The 23,260-nt window shown below is 45.4% G+C and overlaps 1 protein-coding gene across 8 annotated transcripts in view; it reads right to left on the reverse strand.

Annotated features, from left to right (window-relative positions):
* Nucleotides 1–259: 259 nt before the first annotated feature.
* Nucleotides 260–23,260, reverse strand: part of LOC118528358 (BEN domain-containing protein 7) — a 78,813-nt gene continuing 55,812 nt past the window's right edge. For 5 of the 8 annotated variants that reach the window (XM_078075167.1, XM_078075165.1, XM_078075159.1 and 2 more), the window contains 3 exons: nt 14,106–14,225; nt 5,934–5,987; nt 260–4,452 (listed from right to left, as the gene is read on the reverse strand). In XM_078075167.1, coding sequence (XP_077931293.1) covers nt 4,403–4,452; nt 5,934–5,987; nt 14,106–14,225 — 224 coding nt within the window. In that variant the 3' untranslated portion in view covers nt 260–4,402. The remainder of the gene's footprint in view (nt 4,453–5,933; nt 5,988–14,105; nt 14,226–23,260) is intronic. The other 3 variants (XM_078075163.1, XM_078075160.1, XM_078075161.1) reach the window with 3 other exon arrangements.

The raw sequence follows: 23,260 nt of genomic DNA on the forward strand, positions 1-23,260 counted from the left end.
GCTCAAGTGGTACACGGGGACCGGCCACAGCCGTTCACCGGACTGCCAGGCACAGCCTGAGACTTTCTGTATTTGAAGACACTCTTTCTGGTGGCAATCTAGTTTGTTTGTTTATTTTTTAAAAATTAGCTTCCTAAGGAGATGTAACTCTCTGTGTAAGATCACCCGAGTATTAATAAAATACCTTTTAATTAATGATTAGCCCTGACTCCTTTTCATAAACACACGGAGGACTGGCACACAGGCACAAAACAGCACGTTCAATTAAAGTAATTTATTGTATTCTTCTGGAACGGACATAAAGAGCATCTTGGGAATTGATATCACAACACAATGTTATACACCATTTCACATCTAGCCTTGTGTTGAAATTCTTTTTAAAGAACATAGTAATTTTAAAAAATCTAAATATTTACATATTAATAAAACATATATACAGAAGATTGAGACATCATCCATAGATATGGAATTTTTTTTTTTTTTACTAAGAAAGCCTATAAAAAGGATTTCTGAATAAAGTCTGAATAGTAGTCACAGTAAGTAAACACAAATACAATTTTAATGTACAAAATATGATTTTACTGCTGCAGTTTTGTGATATGTATTTCCAAATTGTGGATGCATTGCACGTACTTGTGAGTTGAGCAATCCCCACCCCTCCTCAAGTATTGAAAAATCCAAGCTGTCACCCAGTCTTGGAAGGAAGTGCTTTCGAAGGTTCGTGATGCATATTTAACAGATCCCACAGTGGTAAGGTAAATGTTTCTACCTTTATTGGCAACATACTCATCTCACTGTAATAGAGTTGAAAGGTCACTAATTAATCTTTTCAATTCCCTTGAGAAATATTTCCTGCTGGGGGGCAGAAGACAAATTTTAAAACATACGTTGCAGAAAAACAAAAGCCCTGGATGTAGGACTTCATCAGGGCCACTTGCTGACCAATGGGACCAGTTTCAGGGAAGGGATTCCAAACAGGCCTAGAAATGTAAAACGCTAATAACTATAGGATGTGACGGAAACCATTTCTCTGAACCTTCCTTGTAACTTCAGAAATAAGGCAAAAGACACACGGATATGGGATGGAGCTCTCTAGCAGTGAGACTGATTCTATAAGCCACGCCTGGGACCAGCTTTGTCACATTTCAGGGATGCCTCCCATCTCTCGTCTTCGGCTGATGAGCTGGCCTTCGGTGGACCCCTGCATCGCCCCCGAGCTCCCCTCCGAGCTCAGGTGGAGCGGTTCGGTGTGCTACGGCACGAGTCCTTCGGACAGGGTGCCTCTACAAGAACTCTGAGCTCTAATGCTCTAGGACCTCATAAAACAGGAGCTAGGGAAATAGCAACAATTCTTTCCCCCTCTGGCTCGGCATGTCTACAGCCCAAATTTCTTTCCGGCTGATTTTTGGCCTTTGGGTCAAGTGCCAAAGATTTTATGGTAATTTGCTTTATACAGTGAATGAGGTCTACATGCAATGTTTCTAAGTAAAACGGTATTTTTAAATTCACCATCTTTTTGGAGAAGGGAATCTGGAGGTAAATATTTCTATAAAACAAATACCCACATGGCAAGCTATCTCTTTAGTATAAACCCTTATTTTTGTATGTTGGTTTCATACGAAGTGGAGGGCGCGTGTACTAGGCGCCAAATGAAATATATAATATTAAGTCCATTTGTGGCTGGTGGCCACACGGTGCCAAAACCCTGGGCCCCGCAGCTTAAAATCCTCTGTGCAAACCGTTGTTAGGTGTCGTGTGGGTCACTGGTTACTTTGAGTTTCTCGCCTTTTAATTAGTCATTTTGTCACTGTGTTGACACGTCTTTGTGAAAGGTCTTTCTTCCCTAAGAGTTCATAGATCATTTGCACTTACTCAGCTACACATGGCTATCTTTGGAGGAACCGATGTTACAAATGATTTCATCTAATAGGTCAGAGCTATCCTGTCTCCCAAAACAGCGTTTTCATCTTCTAAGCTGCTGAAGGCCTAATTAACGTTGGCCTTCCCAACTGCTCCCTCAGTACTGGAAAGAGCTGTTCTCCTTTATTCTGCATTTCTAAGGCGTGCACATTAAAATAAGTATGCTTCAAAACTCTATATATTCACATTCAGCTTATGGAAAAAAAAAACAAAACGAGAGAGAACTTCTTTTTAGTGAACAATAAACTCACTGGTCATACGCTGGACTTTTAAAAGGTAACAAACGAGTCAACTCTCAAAATGATTTCTAAAAATCTTAACACTAAATTGGAGGCTTGATCATCACATACGACAAAGAAAGTATACGAAAACTATTCAAATGTGACGGGAAAACTTCACAGAACGCCCACACTTTGCAGGAACCTGAAATGCTACGTGGATCTCTGAGGGAATTCAACGGAAGGAGTTACATGTGCTAATGAACAGTGTCACTAAAAGGAAAGTCTAGGCAGTGAAATCTGGCTCTGTGTCTTCTGTGTTTTCTCTCCTGGTGTCAAATATATGACCTACAACAGAGACAAGACAATGAAGGGGGGCCGCTTCTCTAAAGGAGAGTTGTACACCTTCTATGACGGGGCTAGAGGCAAGGAGGCTGGCTCGGTGGAGACCCTCGCTGATGAAGTATCTGTTTCACATTTAAGCCACTAATTTTTCAGCCAAGGCTTTAGTTGTGAGCACTGTTAGCCACTGGAAATTTGTACTGATTATTTTTACAGGAAAGTCCATGACTGTGTGTTACTATTGGAGTATGTCCACATACTGTCCAGGAATAGAGTATGGCTAAATAAAATACAGTTTACCTGTAAGAGAGAACATGATGCAGCTATTAAAATGATGTGTATGAAGATTTGTGAAAAGTGGAAAATGCTTGTGAGGTTAAAAAAAAGGAAAAAAAACCCCTCAGGAAACAAAAATTTTACGTATTTGGGTCTCCATTGTGTAAATAAAATAGAAAAGTCTGGGGAAAAATACCCAATAATGGTTGTCTGAGTGGTAAAATTAATTTATATTTTCTTCCTTTACTTTTCATTAACTGTTTAGAAGTATGTCAAAGATGGCCAATTTATGAAAAAAATTGCTAGGCCCAGGTGAGCTCTGCGCTACCCTCTTTCAAATGAAGAAGCCTCCTTTGTAAATTTTAGAAAGCACTGTTTCAATTTTACTTTCTCTGTACTTTTTTTTCCTCCCCAGCAGAGCGTGTCCCCCTGTCGTGGGCGGGTCTCAGGCCATCAGAGCGCGCTGCTCATGCTGCCTGCCCCACGCAGGCCCGGGGCTCCCTGAGGGCGGGTATTGGTTTCCAGAACCTAACCACGCTGATTCCTGGGAGCTGCTCCAACACGCTTACTGACAGGGTTGTGAGGGAAAAGGAATGAAGAAAACCCGCTCTTATTCTTGTTAAAACTAGACCCGCAGAAGGTTGCTGAAGTGCAGCGACTGAATCAAACATCGGCGGCCTGGCTGACCGCACCCCTGACCTGCTCAGTCCCGGTTCGTAGACGCGCTTAAGGGTTACCCCCCTCTCCCCGCCCCTCCCCAACACACACGGATTTGGAAGGAGGAAAAAGACCGTAAAACAGGTAATAAAAAAGGTGTTGCTACATCTTTCAAAAGGACCCACCGTCGCCAGCTGAGATCAACCAGAGAAGGAAGGTCTGACCAGTGAGTCTCAAATGCAGGGGTGAAGCCACCGGTGCAGGAGAGGTGCACTTCGCCTCAGCAGCGGCCTCCTGCGGCAGAGGTGAGGAGGGAGGGCCAGCAGTGGTGCTCTTTGCAGAGACGCTGCCCAGACCGGGGATTTTACTTTAGAGGCGATCCAGACACGCTACTCTAACCAAGATGATGTAATTCCAATACTGTGACATTTGAGCACCAATCTGCGACTTCTTTTCCCCTTTTCTAAGTGATAAACGGTATGATTTATCATGCTGTGCAGTAATCTGCATCAAACGCCAAGAGTCTAGTGAAGAGACCTGGCTACTCCTACTGTGTCCGTCAGGACCTCACAACCTCGGGCAAGAACTGAGAAAGAGCTGCAGTGAGTGAGTTCCAACTGCAGAGGACTTCAGGTAGGCTTATGACAGACATTCTAATTGTGAAGACAGACAGTGGAATGGAATCCTAAAGGGATTAGTACATCCATCGACTCTTAGGATCTTTAGGAAACATGCAGAGAAAAGCTGGCTTTGGCTTAGGTATGAGAAAGCTATGCGGTAGAAGGGCTGGAAGTCGAGAGGCCGGGGGTCCGGCCAGGCCACCAACCAGCTGTGAGACCTTGAGAGAGTCATTTAGGGTTTCTGGGCCTCAGGCTTTTTTACCTGTAAAATAAAAGGACTGGATAAAAAGAAGGGAGGGGACTAGATGATCACTAACGTTCCTTCTTTCTCAGATTCCTGGAAATTCTTTTCAGTTCCATGAGGTGGTTCTACCATCCCGGGTTCAATTTCCTCATCTGAAACATCTCTCTGCCTCCATCTTCAGACAGGAAAATGCAAAGGTATTATTTCAAAGGGAATGGCTTTCAAATAGTAACAGCAGTACCGCTAATGATAACCAAGCCCACAGGGTCAGGAAGATGGTGAGGAAGGGCAGTACCTCGGCCCTGGGGGCACCGGGGAGGAAGGTGGGCTTCCTCCAGACCGCCTCCTGAAATGCACGGAGCCATTACTGGGAGTAGTAGTTCGTGGGTCTGCTGGGAGTGGGCCAAGTGTGATCGGAACAAGGCTAATGCGAGCTGTCCTGACGGACAAGGACATTAGGGGAAGGAACAGTAGAGATCATGCATCTCTGTTATCTTAACTCATAAATGTGGAAACATAGCCAAACAAGCGGAGTTTTAGATTCCCTTTCGTATGAGGGCCGCATCTGGTAAGGACTTGAGGTAAGCAGGGCTTTTTTGTACTAGGGGCCGCAGTTCCTTTATGTGACCATCCATCTGTTGCTTAGCTACGGAGTGACCGGGAAAGCCAGGCGTCATTTACACAGTCAGGGCTTTCTCACTGTCCTGACCCGTGCCTGTCCCACGGCTGGGAACTCTGCTCTCCTTACCGTCCTGGGACAGGTGCTGCGGTGAACACGCGACCCAGCAGCTCAGCAGCGCTCCTACAAGGACTAGCTCTTCCACTTCTATTGGCCGGATTTTACTTAAAACTTGTCACCCTAAATCTGGAGTTGGGCTTTTTCCCTTAGAAGGTTTTTGGGGTGTCTGGGTTTTGTGGGCAGAAAATCGTCAGGTTGACTTTGGAGGGTGGTCAATAAAGAGTCCTGCCAGCAACTGAGGGAGTAAATTGTCGCATGGCCCAGGGATGGGGCTCCGTCCCTCGGGCTCTCAGGTATAAGCCGACACAGAGCCAGGAGGCCGGGGTCGGAGTCAAATACTGTGAAGTTGGAATTATGTGTGTGGCTTCCCGCTGTAGCAGATGTTGCAGGCTGATCTGCTTCTAGAACAGGGAATCACGCGGCCATGCTAGAGGGACTGGCTTATTCAGTCACTCGCACGCGAGGAACCAGTCTTTCTTCATATAATGTGTGCCCATTATATGAAGAGCCATGACTGCCTCTCAAAACCCCCTTGGGGGGAGGTGGACGAGGACAGACCGGACATGAATTTTATCATGAAACTGGTGATCCTTGTTCTAGACAGCAATATCATTTCACGTTAAAGTCCTCTTAACGTCCACAGGTTTTGGGAGGCACGATGTTGTGACACTAAGTTCTTAGAACTTGCTGTTCTGAGGCTCTTGAGAATATGAGACAGTGTGAGAAAAACGGAGCTTTTCAGACTCAGTGTAAAAATATCTCTCAACACAGGGCACTGAGAACCTCTGATTACTAGGGTCTGGGCCAGAAGCCGTCTGCTCAAGCATCTGGATCTCTGACGTTACAAACATTTTCAATGCAAATGTTTTCATGTGCTGTATTTTCCAGTGGGTGATGAAAATGTAAATGTGTTTTACCTGTTGGTGGTAGGGAAATGCTGTCCAGTCTTTCATCACCGTCAGCTACCTCTGCTGGTTACAAACATAAAACACATATCTCATTAATTTCAGGGAACACATTCATTTTCCTGAATCCAGTAATACAATTTAAAAACTCCAGTAATGCATGATTGTTTCAACCTTCTTCCCCCTTTGCAGCTTCAGTTGGTTCACATTACAGACGTCAGTACCAGTAGTTAAAGTATTTTTTTAAGATAATGATATAAAATCTTTTTCCCTGCATTAAATTTCTTTTTGGTATCTTATGAACCTAATTCTGTCAGTCACTGATGATTTCAGTTCATTTCCCCTTGTTTGCCTATGCTTAAATATCCACCCAGAATCTGGGGGGAATTGCTTAAGTATGATCATGGAAGGACAGAGGTCAGTGAATCCCTGTGGTAGAATTTTCCCTTGTCATCCCCAGAACCATCCCTGTGGGGGAGACTTAGGAAATTCTGAGAACCAGCCTTTCTTTGGAGAAGATTGGAAACTCAGATCCTAGCGCTGCCCGTCTAAAACTGGCATCAGTTCAGCCATAAAGAAAATCAGAAGGAATAAGTGTATCTTCAAAAGATTCGTCACGTCTGTGTTTCAAAATGCAAACGGTTTTGCTCATGCCTGATATGTTTTAATCTCCTTAAGAGTTTTCCAAAGGTAGCTCCTTCAGTCACAGAAAACCTTCCACTAAGTACAAAAAAGAAAGTGCTCCTATGTCTCCCGACAACTGATGGGCTCATCAGTCTCCCCAGCATGCTGGGAACAGGTCAAAACATTTCATCAGGGCCATTTGGATAATTTTGCTAGTTGCTCTGTGCGTCCCGGGGCTTGTTCCCTTGGCAGGTGCGTGTGAGGCCAGTCACATGGGGGCTGCCATTTGCCATCACGTTGGAAGGCTGAGCCGGTGGGAAGCCAAAGTAATACTCCGCTCCTGTTTTTATTGCTGTGGCTTTAAACACAATCGGGGGGGCAGATATAGCTAGAAACACTCAAAGGCTTCCACTCCGGTTCATTCTTTGACACCTTGTCCCCAGATCGCTACATGCTGGCATCAGTGAAAGGCCCATGGTCTGCGGACCCGCTAAATCCACCGCAGAGAAAACGCTGAGAGGAGACAAAATAGTCAAGACCAGTTTGGGCTGGAGAAGAGTTTCTGCTCTTCTCCTCTCAAATCATGTTGTAGGTGACTATGTAATAACAAAAACATTTGATTCAAGTGTGAGGATAAATGATAAGACTAAAAATTTTAAAAATAGGCTTACAGACAAAATACAGGACATACTAAAATGTTAACAGTGTTTCAATCTGGATGAAAGGCGTACAGGCATTTAAAATTTTGTTGAGTTTTAAAAATCATTGTATATATTTATGAAATAATGAACATATGTTATCTTTATACTGAGAAGACACTGTTTTCTTCTAATTGGCCTGAGTGAATTTGATTAGGGAGATGAGCTACATGGTAGTCCTATCATCGTCTAGGACTTAAAAAATTTTTCAGTAATAATACTAGCAACGAGAGCCACCGCCATTTATTAAATGTTTACCATTTACTGAGCACTTTACACACATCATGTCATCCAACTCTTAGAAAATCCTACAAGGTAGGTTGGTTATTATGCCCGTTTTAACAAAGGAAACAACAGAGACAAAGGAGACAGACAGAGGTTGAGAGACTAAGGTAATACAGGACGCCTGGCTCGTTCAGTCGGAAGAGTGTGTGGCTCTTGATCTTGGGGTCGTGGGTTTGAACCCCACACTGGGTACAGAGATTATAAAAAAAAAAAAAAAAAAGAGAGAGAGAGAGATTAAGAGAATGTGGCTAGTAAGTAGCCAAGGCTGTGAGTCAGGTTCATGCCTGCGCTCTTAATCTCTTTGCTATTAACAGTCCAGACATATATTGCATGCATCACTGTGAACAATTTTTAAAATCTTCAACTTCTAGTTCATTTTATACTTTAGTAACTTTCTCTACATGTATAATGACTTTCTCTTTAGTTATAACAAAACCCCTCCCTTTGTAATTTAGCCATCCTCACTTTTAAAAACCAGGTCTATGCAATCCTGTGCTCTAATAAAAACGGAATGTATACATCTGAAAAATACAAATTATTGTATGCAAATTAGCGCATGCTGGCTGCATGAACAGGGCCAAGTGTCACGGGTGAAGGACACAGCTGTGTTCCTTAAATTTAATTATAACATCTGTCTGTAACAACAAGCTCATAGTCTTTCTTCTCAGGTGACAGTCAAGTTGTGAAATTTAGAAAAGATTGAGCAAGTCCAATAAAAATTTAATAGCAGTGAAAGCTTTGCTCTTGGATCTAACACAAATAAAAAACTGTGGTTTCAAGCTCTGAGGAAATAACCTAATGAAAATGATTAAAAATCCACACTGGGAAAGGAATCATTCCAGTTACAGGAGGAAATTATTACATGTGACGAGAGCCCCAAATGAATTTCTACTTGAACTCGCAGAACCCCCTTTCAGCTCTGTGTGGGGCAGGGTGGGCTTCCCGCCACAGCGAGCTGATGAGCTCGCCCAGTTAGAGTCTGTACCTAATTCCAGGAATGGTGCCCAATATGATAAATAAGGTTGAAGATGTGGAACATCTATGAGACACTGTTTGTATTACCACTTGGACTGGGAATAATCAAGACAAAAAAACATGAGCAGGAGCAACATATTGATCCAGGCCTCTCATTCCTTGAATCAGCCTCAGGAAGGAAAGGCAAGGGTCCCACTTTGGTGCCGCTTGGGGAGAATGAAGTGTAACAGTGTTTGACAAAATTGGAAGAGAAAGCCTATCTGGCAGGTCACCGCTGATGTGCTGTCCCTTGGTCTACCCTGGAGCCACCTCCCCTTCTCAGATGCAGAAGGAACTTGCCAAGAAGGCAGAGAAGTGTCAAGGCGCCCATCACAAACAGCTAGGCGGATCGTCTAAACCCAGTGGTCAGACGTGAAGATGCCCTGAGTCGAATATGATGCTGACTAGGGAACAGGGCAGACAACATCTGAGCCCGTGAGAGGCTCCCACGGGAAGGGAAGGATAGGGGAGTTGTCCACAGTTTGGATCCCACTCTGCAGAAGCAGGCGTGTCTGTGTGAAATGTGTGTGTCCTGTGATTTACTAATACAGATGCTGGGATGGTTAAGAAATGTGCTCACTGGCCAGTCTGTGGGAAACAGAAGCAGGAACGTGGAGGAAAGTGCCCACTGTGTGCATGTGTGTTTGCGGGGGGAGGCAGGGAAGGGAGCTCATCATAATTGGTCTCAGCACCTGACACTAGGGAAAAAAGGTATGCTTATGTATAAAAGATATAGCATGAGGAAACAAAATTTTTTTTATCAAATATAAATTTATATCAAGATCAACTTTTTTCCCAACTAGCTTACAAATGGATTTTCCCCTTGTTAAAAAATGAATGGTACGAAAACTATACATTGAAGATGTTTCCACACTACCTTACAACGAGGAAACGAAATTTAAACCAAACTCCCTATTTTAGTCATGTAGGCCGTTTCCAGGGTTAAAAATAATACAACTGAGTAAACGTGAGGATCTAGTTGGCTTTATGAAGTGATCAGGAATCAGGCAGCATCCCATTGAGCAAACAGAGGGAGCTCCAAAGGGCTCCAGCAAAGCATGAAGGTTTTAAAAGACAGGACGAGAAAGTCATAAACAGAAAAAGGATTATTGTGGGTAAGGCCACCTTCCTTTGGGGACAAAAGGGTCTTATTAGGTGGATTACCTCATCTTGCTCTGGGAGATGGAGAGGGTCCATGTGACAGATTACTTTATTGGTGCTGACCAGAAAATTCCTGACTGACCAGTTAAGAGCACATTCCCGGGGGTGGTTGAAAGTGCAGTCAGGTTAGGTACTATGCCCCGGTCTGGTGATGTGGCCCTAGTACAAGAGACTCCATTTTGGGCCTGTGGTTCTCCTTTTAACACCAGAAAGGCTGTTTCTGTGTCTCTGAAAATAGCCTTCCGGAATACACTCGATATATACTCAATATTCTCCCTGCTTTTCATGTCTTCTACCTTCAAAGGTTCCTCTTCAAACTTAAGCTTTTCAGGTCCCCCAGGGACTTGTAATCCTTCTCCTCAGCTGGAGGCACATGCTCTGTAACACAAAGCCCTCTTCTTCCTTCCTCCTTCCTCGGAGTTGGCTCTGTCGTTCCTGAATTAGTAGCACCGGTACTCTGGATTCATACAGTTCTTTTCCCTCAAGCTCCCAAGTTGCTCCAAGTATTTCTCACGTTTTCCCATTTCCTCTGTCCACCCGCTGTGGAGGAGGCAGAGACCAGGCAGCTTCTGTGGGTTCTAGGCAGAGGAACTGAGGCGCACGAACATACTAACCCACCTCTGGCTAGAAGTTGGTGTCCTTCTTGGGACCAGTGCGTGGAAGAACCAAAAGGTAGCCAAGTGGCCAGTTCCTGGGGTTCTTTGGCCCTTCCCCTCTCTTTTGGGCTTACAGAGTATTAAATTCAGGTCTCTTCACTATGGCAAATTTTAGATTTCTCTCAGGCCTGACTGTTCTCCTTAGCGTCTCTGTTTTTTGGGCCTCAACAATTTCCCCAATAGGCAAATGAAGTTCCTACATACCCAAACAGTCAAGATCGCCAAGGTAGAATTTCAGTAACACAAGACCAACTTAATACTGTATACTAGCAAAGACACCATTCAGGCTTAATAAATGAAATTTCACTTGGGATATAAAACAGAGGAGACACAGCACCCAACAGGGCATCAGGGCTCAATAAGGGGTGATTTGCTGTGTACTCTACTGGACAGTTGTCATTGTTAACACCCATCATTCAACTGTGACCCGTTCCCCCCCAACCCTTTCCTGGAGCCTAAAGTCTAAGGAGGCTGAAGTAATAAAAAGGGGCCTTTGTGAGGCAAGTAAGGCTGAGGCAGAAAACCTTTAGCATAAGAAGAGGTGAGAGACCCACCAGGGGAGTTAATCTTCCTAAGTATTATTCAATGAATCTACCCTGAGTGAGGTCAGGCCACTGTGACTCAAGACTCTGAACCTTTGGGGGAGGAAGGGAGAAGAGAGGAAATCATGAGGGGACTAAGGAGGTAGGGTGCAGAGAAGGAAATGAGAGAACGCGCTTGAGGAGGAGGAAAGAAGGGGAACTCAAGGACGACCATGTGAGCACCACATGGGTCCCCAGGAATCCTAGGGACCTCGTCCCCAGGGACAGAGCTCAGGGATGTTGCCATCCTGTGGATTCTGGGGGCCATGGAATAAGTATTTGAATGTCAAGTAAGGAACTGATAGAATATTATCCAAGATCTCATGTGACCAGGATGAGCTGAACGATAAGACCTTTTCGTTGTGGATTACTGACTCTTCTTTTCCACTGACTGATTTCTTCTGTTCATTCACCAAATAGTCTTGTGTGTCCACGATGTGCCACATGCGTGGGATGGAAACACGACTCAGATGTACCCTGCTCCTGGGGATCTCAGGGTTGGTGGAGGAGACAGGAGTGCCATTATTCTGGTGGCAGAAGACCAAAGAGCTGGGCCACCTATGAAGGCTCCAGGAGGAAGTGTCCTTTAAGATCTGTGACAAGAGGAGGTGCTGTTTCCCAGGCAGAGAGCCCAGCACGGTTAAGAACAGGGAGGCGTCTGGTGAGGCGGGGGCAGGAGAAGGTCCGGGCCCGCCTCCAGGCCCATGGCAGGGGAGGAAGTGGGCAAGGAGGGTGGGGCTGGCTGTCAAGGACCCCGCCTGCCATGCTGAAGGGGGTGTGCAGAAGGGGTTGTAGCTGGGGAAGACCGGAAGCTAGAGGAAGTATCTAATTCTCAGAGAATGAAGTCTAGGGTCCTGGGACACGGACACGTCTGGAGCTGCACACTGGTGAGCCATCGATGATGGGACGGTTCAAGTCCTGGGTGAGGTGTTAGAATAACAACAGCACCAAGAATGGAAAGCAAGCCGCTGGGTTTCGGAGGTGGGCCCAGGAAGTGGGGGCTGTGGACTAACCCAAAGGCAGTGCGGGAGAACGGGGAGGAGAAGCAAAGACAGGGAGGCCCCAGAGCCCAAGGGAAGAGATCCCATGGAATCAAAATCAACAAGCAGGTCAAGTGGAGTGTTAATGTCAACAGAAAGTGAATCTGATCATCCCACCCGAATGCAGCAGGAGTTTCTGTACAGGGGTGGGGCCAGAGGGCAAAGGTAATGGGTTCTGAAGTGAACAGGGACGGGGAAGCCAACTCAGGCAAGGCAAACCCTTTGGGAGGAAATCTGACCAACACCGTCCAGGAGAAAGAGACAGTGGTGGTTTTAAGAAATGGCAGGGATAAAGGAATAGTTCTGCTTTGTTTGGGGTTGGCCAAGGGAAGGAGGGTAAGGGCATGAACATTTTTTGAGCATTACGTGTCAGCTCTATATTAGTGGCAATACTTACATTGTCTGATTCTAACTCTGAAAACAGCCCTGAGACAAGTATTAGCCCTGTTATACGAATGGAGAGCCTGAGGCTCAGCTAAGGTCCCAGGAATTCAGAAGTGGCAGATCGGAGCTGGGAAGTCAGACCTGTTCTTTGCAGAGTGCCCCCGCTGCGTTCATTTGCGGTGATTTGTCGATTAAGAAAAAGAAGGCAGAGGAAAAGGAGAGCCCTGGGGGAAGGGCGAGTGTATGATTTATTTATTATCCAAGCCCGAAAACCTGCGCAGGCGCAAAGGGCATAACTAGCAGTTACACAGGGACAACAGGAGCGGGGGGACCGCGGGGCACACTAGTTTTGTTTATGGAGACATTAACGTAGGACATACATCTGGAACCTCGTGACAACTGCGAAGCAAGCTTTTTCTGTCCCTTCGTGATAGAGACACTGAGGACTGGGAAGCTGGAGCGACTTGCCCGAGGTGCAGGGCTGCTGAGGAGCAGAGGAGAGACCCGAAAGCCAGGTCTGGACTCCACTACAACTTACTGCCTGATGCAACACTACGTTTCTACCGCCGACAAATGTCAGTAGTCCACTGCTCTTTATGAAGAGCGTCAATGCATGTAAAAGGGAGCAAATGGGGGAAAAAAAGAGGAAGGGAAGATTTTAATTAAAAAAAAAATCATCTGTGGCTAAATACTTTGGAGTCCTGATAGCTACTTTACAGAAGAGAGAGCTGTAAGGTTTTTCACCCTGAAGATGCACTCGGTCGGTCCCTTGCTGCCTGTGTCTCGCTGCACTGAGGGCGTTCCCAGCCTGTGCCAGGAGCTCTCCCTGGGGGCCCGTCACTGTTCCAGGGACCCTGGGAGCGCACGCGCGGGGTCTGGCGCAGACCCCAGCCCCTGCACGCGCGCTGCTACTCTGCTCTTCTCCGGGCCTCCGTACCAGCCAGCTGTGTGGCAGGCAGCATCTGGAAGCTGCCCCGAAACCCGCACTCCCCGCTACAGAAGCACGGAGGCTCTGAGCAGGCCAGGCGGCCTGAGGTTTGACTGGAATCTTCTGTTGGTTTAAAAAATAACATCTAGAGGTTTGTGGCCTCCTAGAGATGATTATTCTTACACGATGGCAGAAAACTGACCTCAAAGGAATGCTTCACTGGTATATCGGCCCACTGTCATTTGAGACCTCAAATGACCAAATGTAAATAGTCATAATTCAACTGGTATTCACGTTCCTGGGTAAAATCATCTCAGAACTGCCAAAGCCAGATTTGAAAAATATCTATGTGACTTAAAACCCCTTTGTCTATTTCATGTGGTGTTGCTGGTAGAAGAATTATTGTTTGTTTTGTTTTGTTTTGTTTTTTTACTTCAAGCAACTGGTACTTTTTATAAAGTCACGCAGCTCCAAACAAACAAAACTCAAGCAAATAGAAGCGGATCACAAAAGAGAGACCCAGCCTCACAGGGAAGACACACAAGGCCATGAACAAGATGAGCAGTCTTCTTCATTTGTACTAGTAAAACGTAAATGGCCTGACATAATAATGTTTACTACTTAATCTTCAGATGAATTTCAAAACTCAGTGGAGTAAGGCTTTAAAATGCAAAACCACGGCACATTCTATAGAATTTTTCCTTCAAAAGACAAAAGACAAAAAAGTGCCCTAAAGCAGAGGATTGTACTTTGCCACATCTGAGAATTCAGGAAAGGGCTGCTGGTGACTCTCTTCCAGCAGCTGATCCATACCTGAGCCTCTTTTTAACCTTCTTCTGGCCAGTTTGATTTGATCCTGCAGAATCTGCACCCAGTCTCTCGGGCCAGGAAGTTTATCCACGTGGTTAGCAGTGCAGTACTTTTCTGTGAAGACTGAGAGAAAATATGAAATATTGTTAAACACTTTCACAAATAAAACCATGCAGATATGAAATAGGAATATATCCCAAGAAGAAAAAAAAAAGTGTATTTCTAAAAGTGGCTATCTTCAACGTCTATATTATGATGTTCCCTTGGTAAAGATGGAGGCTGGCAGGACCCCGCTCACATACACTGGATGGTGCCTCAGAACGCAACTGGCTATATGGAACCGCTCTTTCTATCTGTTCCACATCCGTGTATATATGTCTTACGGGCAGAGGAGAAAGTGCTTCCTCGGGGTCCGCTGACACCATGACAAAATTCAGCCAGTGGATTATTACTGTTGGTAAATTGAATCTTAGGCAAGATCACACACAATGCAAGATGACACAAAAAGATGGCATTCCCATGGTGCTTCCCATGAACTCAGTCAGTACTCGCTTAATAATGCAGATGTGTCTTAGAGTCCCAGCTGGACAGCGAGTCAGCCTCTGGCATGTTGTGCCAGCACCCAGGGGAATGCTGCCCGGTGAGCGCGTGGGGGACCACGGAGGGGGTCGTGACAGGACACGAGGGAGACAGGACGGTGGCCTTCTCGAAAGGCGCGCAGTGTGTGGCTGCCCATCCCGGCGCTGCTGTGGACAGTTCTGCTTCCCTCCGTCCTGGGCGCTTTCACACCCCATCTGTGCAACTCGCTCCCCGCAAGCAAGAGACCTAGCATGCGGTCAACTCACCCTGCCTTCGTGGTATTTGAAATACTGGCAGTTTTAATGTTTTAAAGGTTTCTTTTAAAAAGAAAGGGCAAGGGAAAATGTTGACAGATTCAACTCTATAAAACTGTAAAACTTCTATTGAATGAAAAAGAAGCATTTCATCAGAATGAGAAAAGCTGGATGCGCTAAATACGACCAAAGAGGTTCAATATCTACCACCAAAATAAAAAAAAAAAAAAGTTCATTCAAATGAAAGAACAACTTCCAAAGGCTCTATAGACAAATGGACAAAGTGTATCTAGAAGAAATGGTCAGCCAATATATAAGCCAAAGAACTGCGAAACACACTTTATATCTACTAACTCAGAAAAACAATGTTAAAAAGCTAATACTTTATATGGATAAAATAGTGGGGACCAGGCCCATTCAAACATTAGAGTGAAAGTGGTGGGGGTGACTGGCCCGGTATCCTGTGACCTGGTGAATACGGGAGAAAGGGAGAGCATATGGAGTGAACAGAGTGCTGGGCCAAGCACAGAGCCAGAGGGAACCCCAGCCGGAAAGTGAAGAAGACACAGGACTGGCGAAGTCAGGAGAACCGGGAAGTGCGGTCTCGTAAGGACCAGTGAGTGGCCTAACGAAGACAAGGGACAACAGTCTGAAGCGCAGAAGAGAGGGTCAGGCCCAGCCGTTTGCCAAGTGTCACTGGAGCTCCTCAAGGGAGAAGTGGGGCGGCCACACATGACATTCCAGAAAAACCAGGTTCAGTTGGGGGAAGGAAGAGAAGAGGGGCCCGTGGGGGGCGCTGCAGGCTGGGGAGACGTGAGCATGGTTTACATTCTGGAGAAGGCAGGATCCAGGAGAAGGAAGGAGACAGTCACAGGAACCACGCCGGAAGAACCGAGGTGGTAGGATCTGGAAATGGGGCTGCCCTTGAACAAGAGGAAGACTTCCCCCTCTGTGCCCAGAGGGAATGGGAGCTGGGGTGGATTTAGAAGTGGTCTAGGTTGGAGCAGTCACTCCTGGGACCTCAGTGACTCAGTGGCAAGGGGTAGGGAGAGTGTGGGCAATGTCTGGGATTGCCTCTGAGAAGAAGAGGAAGAGGAGAGCAGCAGACTGAGGACGTGAGGATGCCGAGCAGAAGAGAAGCCTACGCGCCTGTGGTGGCAACAGGCCCGTGGCGCCTTGCAGCTCCGAGCTAGGAGTGGCGCCACTGGATGGTAGGACTGGTCCAGGTCAGGGTTCTGCTGGACGGTTCTGGCAGGAGGACAGGGACATAAAGTGCTTGCAGATGCCAGCTGGCCTTCATTACCTCTGCTTTCTTCACTCCCCGTCCCTACCCAAATCTGGGAAGGAAGCAAAGCCAGAAAAAGGCCCAGACGCTTGGAAAAACTTAAGGGGATCAGGGAATGGAGTATCAGTGAGGTTGGCAAGGAGGTGTCATAGAGTGAGGGCAATTGAGAGTATCACGCTGGAGCGGAAGGCATCAGCGGCACAGCAGCTCTGTCTGAGGATGCTACGGTGTGGCCACTGTGGATGAGGTCTGGACGTGAGGCAGCTAGGGGGTCAGGATCTTTCCTGAGGACAGCGAAGTTACTCAAGGTGCCAGCAGGACCTGGGAGGGAGAGGAAAGCGTGCAGCTGTGATAAGAGCCTTGGTGGAAAGGGTCCACCCCAGCCCCAGCCGAGCAGAGGAAGGGAGGTGATTAGGAAGCAGAACTGAGGATCGGGGAGAATGTCAACCTGGCTGTCCAGTATATGGCCTGTGGGCATGAGCAAGCTGGCGGTCTCTACTCAGGAGGGAGGCAGACGAAGTGATATCCCCAGGGGCAGGTGTGCTCTTGAATCTCCTACACCAGATCAGAGACTACTTCAAGGGTCCTCATTTATCTTGTCTCCCTCAAAGCACCGACCACAGTGCCCTGTACTAAGCAAGAAGTCAATAAATATTTGATGAACACACATATTTTCCAGTTTTGTTTCTAATGGCAGCAGATACAATAGCTCATGAATTTAGACTACTTAGAAAGTTTTAATTCATGGAATACAGTTAAAAAAGGCTATATTACATCCAAATGCCCACAATAACATTTGCTGATCAGAGAACTGCCAAAAGGTTCTGGAAGTTCTATTTTAACAGAAAGAAAATAATTGTATTTAGCACACTGTTAGTTTATATGAAAATGTGTACCACAAAAATGACTGAATATATCATCTTACCAGGTAAACATTTCCCTCCCTGTGACCTTATTTGTATAATTAATTTCCATAGCAACCCCTCTTTTCTTAGATTGTGAAATGCATGTGTCTAAATTAGCACACACTAGAAAACAGTGGTTCGAAATTACAAAGTCACTGTGGGTTATGCCAACATCAAAATGACTCCCAGCAACCACGCATGTCAATGACCAAGTTTAGGAGAACCAAAGGGAAGGCTCTGGAATGTTTTCTCCCACTCTGTGAGGGACTTGCAAGCAGATCCTTCTAAGCTTATCTTGGGCTCAAATATTCTGTCACCCGCTAAAAAGGCAGTAATTTCTATTTCTTCTTTCTCCTTTCAGTTAAAATTTATCCGGTTACAATAAAAAGAAGCCAGGGAAATCTTTGTCTTCTGGGTCTGTGTCTAAGACCTTTGAAGGCACAGCATTAGGCTTCTCGGAAAATACCTATACCAACAAATATTTCCACTGGGCGTATTACTGACATTCTATTTCATGGATTACATTCAAATTTAAAAGAGACTTTTAACTTGGATCTATCTACTGAAGATGAAATCCTATTCTCTGTTACATGCGCAGATGAGGCCTTAGAACAAGGCCAAAAGATTGTCATTGTATTGATCCGAAAATGCTCAATATGCTATGTGAATAGAGGTATCGAGTAAGCAGAATATATTTTGCTGTCTGAATCTACAGCTAAAGGTCAAGCTATTATCCTGGTAACAGTTCCATTAGGAGTAATGATGTGAAAAGAGGCATTGCATTAATGCACTGGGCTTCCTACTATGTTAATGGTGGGTCATTAAGAATCATAGAACAATTTGCATTCATTCTTAGGATGCAATAGGTACTAAGAAGAAATTTCCCTCTTTTTCTATTTTCATATATTAAGGAGAAGCAAGGACTAATTTTAAACAAGTCCGAATAATCCGAGCAAGCGGATTAAAGCCAACAATTAGACTAAATAAAAGAGTTAAAGCATCTCTTGTGCTTAATATAATTTGAGGTCCCAAGGTACAAAGAGTATGTTAAGTCACTAGGGAAATGACAAATGTTCAATTTGATCTGTACATGAATAATGACTTTTCTCATATGCTTGTGTTCATGTGAACCGTGCCCTTTAATTGTATATAAATAATGAATAAGCTGGTGGTGGCTGAGCAGATCCTTCCCTGGGAAACGCAGCATTTAATGTAATCACCAATGAACAAGCTGGTGTATGGCGTGTCTGAATGTGCCATGCTGAGAACACAGTAGATTGGCCGCGTTCCCCAAACAGCTATCTGTTCACGCGGTGGTTCCTAGAGGACCTTTCCTTTGGATTTTTCTGGCTCCCTATGCTGGGAAAAGCAGAACATGGGGTGGACTTTTAAAGGAAGTCACTGGATCGCACAGATACTTGGAGAAGCAGGAGACCTGCAGAGCTTCAGTTTCTCTGTGGCACCTTCAGACGAGGCTACAGCTGCCAGCAGAGAGAGCCCAAGTTCTGATCTGATGACGCAGTTTTAAGTTATGGTCAAACAGACAAGTGGCCATCAAGGTGGCTGTCAAGCCAAACTGAAGGCGCCAGGTCCTCCCGGCCCCCGCCCATCTCCCAGAGCACGAGAGGGGCCAGGGACGAGTGGAAAGAGCTCTCTCTGTGGTCGGGTCTTGGGGCTGTGCCAGGGAAAGGGAACCCTGGGGCCAGCCTGCAGGGGGAGCGGATGAGGTTTCCCTGCAGGCTGCCCACGTCCCCCCTCCTCACATGTGAGCAACCCGAAGACCACCAGCACCCTCCCACGGCCCCCTCTTCCCTTTACTCTTTTAAAACTATTATGTGGAGCTTCCCATGAGCTAAGCACGTTATAGATCTATTTCATTTAATGGTCGCCGTAACCTGATGGTGCAGGTGTAGTGATCCTGCCTTAGAGACAAAATCAAAGTACAGGCGGGTTAAGTAACCGGTCCCAGACCACACGGCTAATAGGGATTATTTTCCACATAAATTATTTAATTTTTAATTTAAAGTTATATATGAGCACATAGATTTTGTAGAAGAATAATGATTGAATTCTAAATATAAGCAAATCAATAACTAAGTTAATGTTGTGAACATTGGTCTTACTTTCATCTACACAAAACAGAAGCACGGGGACAAGAAGGGAGAGGACAAGGCAGGTCTGTGAGATCACCTCCCCTCCAGATCAAAGGGATCGGTTGGCCTGAGGCAAGGAAGGGAGAAGGAGAGTGGGCCTTGGGGAGGATGGGTCTACAGGTATTTTCAACTCTGAGACTGAGGACTTTGGTCCAAATTTTATATGGATCTAATAGAGAATATATTTTCTTTGATGATAATATAGTGCTTCATTTCCCAAATTCCTGGGGACAGCTGAAATCCACAAGTCATAGGCTTGATATCCATTTCATTAATTTATTAAAGTCACAAGAAATGGGAAAGTTAAGGTAGTAGGAGAGAAAGAGAAAGAGCTAGAAGAAGGGCTGGGCGGATAGTGCATGGTGTTCTGATGCTCCAGATCTCGGGCAAGTTCTACTGGTGTAGGAATGGGCTCTCGGCTGTGTAGCTTCAAAACTCTGATTGTATCAGACCACCCAGGGGTTCATGCCTGAGACACCTGCTCACAATAACTAAACCTACAAGGGGCTGATCAATAAGCTACGATGCAATTAATTAATGTGTAAGGGGGGATTATCTTTCTAGTATCTGAAACATCTGATGTCATAACTCAGTACTCTCACTTTTTGGAATCAAGGTGCTAGAATGAAAAACTCAACAGAAGGTTTGAGTTGAAGCAAAGGCACCTGGATGGTGTGGGGCTGGCCAAGCTCAAGGATGCCTCTGGGAAACCGCCCCCCCGACCCAGCCCCTACTGCCAAAGCGGGCAGGAATGTTTCATACCTGTGCCCTCAGCTCGGCCACAGCAGTGATGGGCACTTGGCCTAAGGGAAGCCAGGCCACGGACTACACAAAAGGATGAGCTTCTCAGAATAGCAAGCAATGAGAGGATGAGGCTTGAGCAGTAGTGGGCAAAGCTGAGACCTCACGGCGTCAGTGGACCCGACACACCTTGCAAGCCAGAATTGTGGGGGGCAGAAACCAAGTGGAGGAAGCCAGCTGGTAAGGAGACGGAACAGATGTGCAGAGAGAAGGGAGTCAGAGAGACTGGCAAGTGTCGCTTGGGAGGAAGGAAGGCAGAGCAGGCAGGTCAAGAGCGTTTCTATTTTGCAGCCTCGCAAAACAGCTTCTTCCTAAAGGAGTGTTAGTGACACTGTGTTTTGAGACCAAAAGAGCCTTCTTGCAGAGAACATTTTATACACACTGGAATAAAGCCTGATTCTTCTTCTTCTTCTTCTTCTTCTTTTTTAAGTAAGCTCCACCGTGAAGCCCAATGCAGAGCTTGATCTCACGACCCTGAGATCAAGACCTGAGCTGAAATCTAGAGTCGGACGCCCAACCGACTACTGCCATCCAGGTGCCTCAAGCAAAGCCTGATTCTTAATCCACTATCGATCATACATGACTACCAAGCCCTACTATCACAATTACAAATTAGGCAACCAAGCAAATTAATAAAAATATATACCTAGACTTATAATAAAGAAAACAGAGAATACCAAAGGCAAAGAGATCTTAAAAGCAACTAGACAGAAAAGACAGGTTATCTACAAAAGAACCACAGACTGAAAACAGCAACAAAATCTCGAAGACAGTGGGATGTTTTCAAATTGCTCTGCAAAAACAACCCTCAGTCTAGAACACAGTACCCCACTGGACTCCTCATCATTCATCAGTGAGGGTGAAATAGAGAAATGATCAGAACAGAGACTGAAATAACACACCACACAGACCCTCAGTCAAATAATTACTATAGGTCATAGCTAAGGAAGAAGAGCACTGAGCACAGAGGGGAGGAGGGGAGGAGATACTAGGAACTCCTGCAATGCCAAACTAATGAAAACTGTAGCACTGGCTAAGAGGGGGACAAAAGACCAAGTGTGAACAGGGAAAGTGCGAGCTCAATATAGCACTGAGAGGGAATTACAATTCATGTAAAAAAAGAGGATGGTGTTAAAATGATTGAGTGCCCAGAGAGAAAAACAAATTAAATCCTTCCCTCACATTTTAGGCAAAAGGAAATTCCAAGGGGATGAAAGATCTGAATATAAAAGATAAAACTTTAAAACTTTGTTGGGGGAAAAAAAATCAGGAATACCATTATATATCATCATGGTAGGGAGAATTTCTTAAAACGGGCACCAAAAAAAAAAAAAAAAAAGAAAGCATAAGGTAGTCTATCTGGTTGTTAAATCTAAACTTTGGTGTGATAAAAGAGGTCATATGCAGAGTATTCACAGGTGAGAAAATAAAACATTTGTTACAGATGCAACTGACAAAAGAATTCATAGATGTCAATAAGACTACAGCAGCCTATTGGAGAGATAGGAAAAGGATGGAAATTCACAGAGGACAATAACCAAATAGTAGTAAATATGAAATGATGGTCAACCTTCTTAATAATCAGGGAATCCACCACTGGGGTGCCGCTTGAGACCAATCAGATGTGCAAAAATTGAAGTTTGTTAACACCAATCACATGTTGGCAAGAATGAGGAAAAATAGGATTTCTTATTCGTTGCTGGTGGATAGGTAAGTGATGTGTCACATGAGAGAGCCATTTGGCAAAATGCTTAATGAAGCTGACGATGCTCATATCCTCAGTTCCCCGGTGCATCCCCCAGAGAAACTCCTACACGAGCCGCAGGAAACGCAGAAGTGACTGTCGCCATCGATAACCGTGCAGAAGAACCACCCAACTGTCCCTTAACAGAAGACTGCAGAAAGAAATCGCTGTGTTTATAGGGTGGTTAGCAGTTAAAGTGAATAAACAAGATTTATAATGTATTGATATGGATAAATCTTGAAAAAAAAGGTCGCAACGTTGCAAAAGTACAGTATGAGGCTGTGCGTGTAGATTCATAAATTCACAAGACAGTAGTACAGGTGATTTATGGACACACACTTAAGCAGTAATGTAGAAAAACATAAGGGAGAAAGATTCACACCAACTTCAGGTTACTCTGGAGTGGGAGGGAGAAAGAAAGGAGATGGTAGAAGAACATTTTCACTTTTTTTTAAGGAGGGGGAGGAGCAGAGAGAGAGGGAGGGAAGGGAGAGAGAGGATCTTAACTGGCTCCACGCCCAAAGCAGAGCCAGACACAGGTCATGACCTGAGCCAGAATCAAGATTTGGACGCTTAACCGACTGAGCCCCCCCCAACCCCAGGCGCCCCGAATATTTTGATTCTTAAAAAATAAAAGGGGGGGTATGAAGTAAATATAACATCTGTTTTAAACCTCAGTGGTAAGGTGGAGAGAAAATGAATCTTGGAAAATGTCTTCAACGCATTCAAGATGGAGAGGAATTCTATGTCCCCTTCTGGCCTAACAACCACTGCTAATGGGGACAAAGGACAAATGCCATTCTTCCGTCAGCCTATGAACCAGTCAGAGAGTTTCTCCCAGAACGATGCTGGGACGTCAATTCTGACTGATCTCAAGTCTGCTGCTTACATCCACTCTCGGGGGTTGGGGGGGAGCCCCCGACCAGACGCCAGTACTTTGCCTGCCAAGAGCAGCAGGGGGAAGGCATCAGTCCATCACCTGCCCCCTCCCCCGCTCTCAGCTGAAATAAACGCGACCTTCTCAGGCAAGGCCCCCCTGAACTCCTTAACCAGTGGTTTTCAAAATAACAGCATGTAGGGATCACTAAGACTGCACTTGGCAAGGCCAGAGATGGTGGCTCCCTCACGCACGGTGGCTGGCCCATGTCAGGCAGCAGTTCGTGAAAGAATAAACCTGAGAAACGGTTTTCTCTGGTCTGTGACTTCACTTCAAAGAACTAGAGAATTTCTTCAGTAAATAGCCACAGGTCTTGAGATCACACCAAGCCCTCAAGTTCATTTGGGATTTCATTTAACCAAAAGATTCAGCACAGTTCATCGACTAATGCACCTAAAGATGAAATCTTTAAAGTTAACAAGAAAATACAGTAATGCAAACAATAATGCATTCATTGATGAAATGAGAAGATCCTCCCGAATTATCTATGCAGGAGACTG

This window comes from Halichoerus grypus, chromosome 6 (assembly GCF_964656455.1).
Source record: "Halichoerus grypus chromosome 6, mHalGry1.hap1.1, whole genome shotgun sequence".
Classification (NCBI taxonomy): Eukaryota; Metazoa; Chordata; class Mammalia; order Carnivora; family Phocidae; genus Halichoerus; species Halichoerus grypus.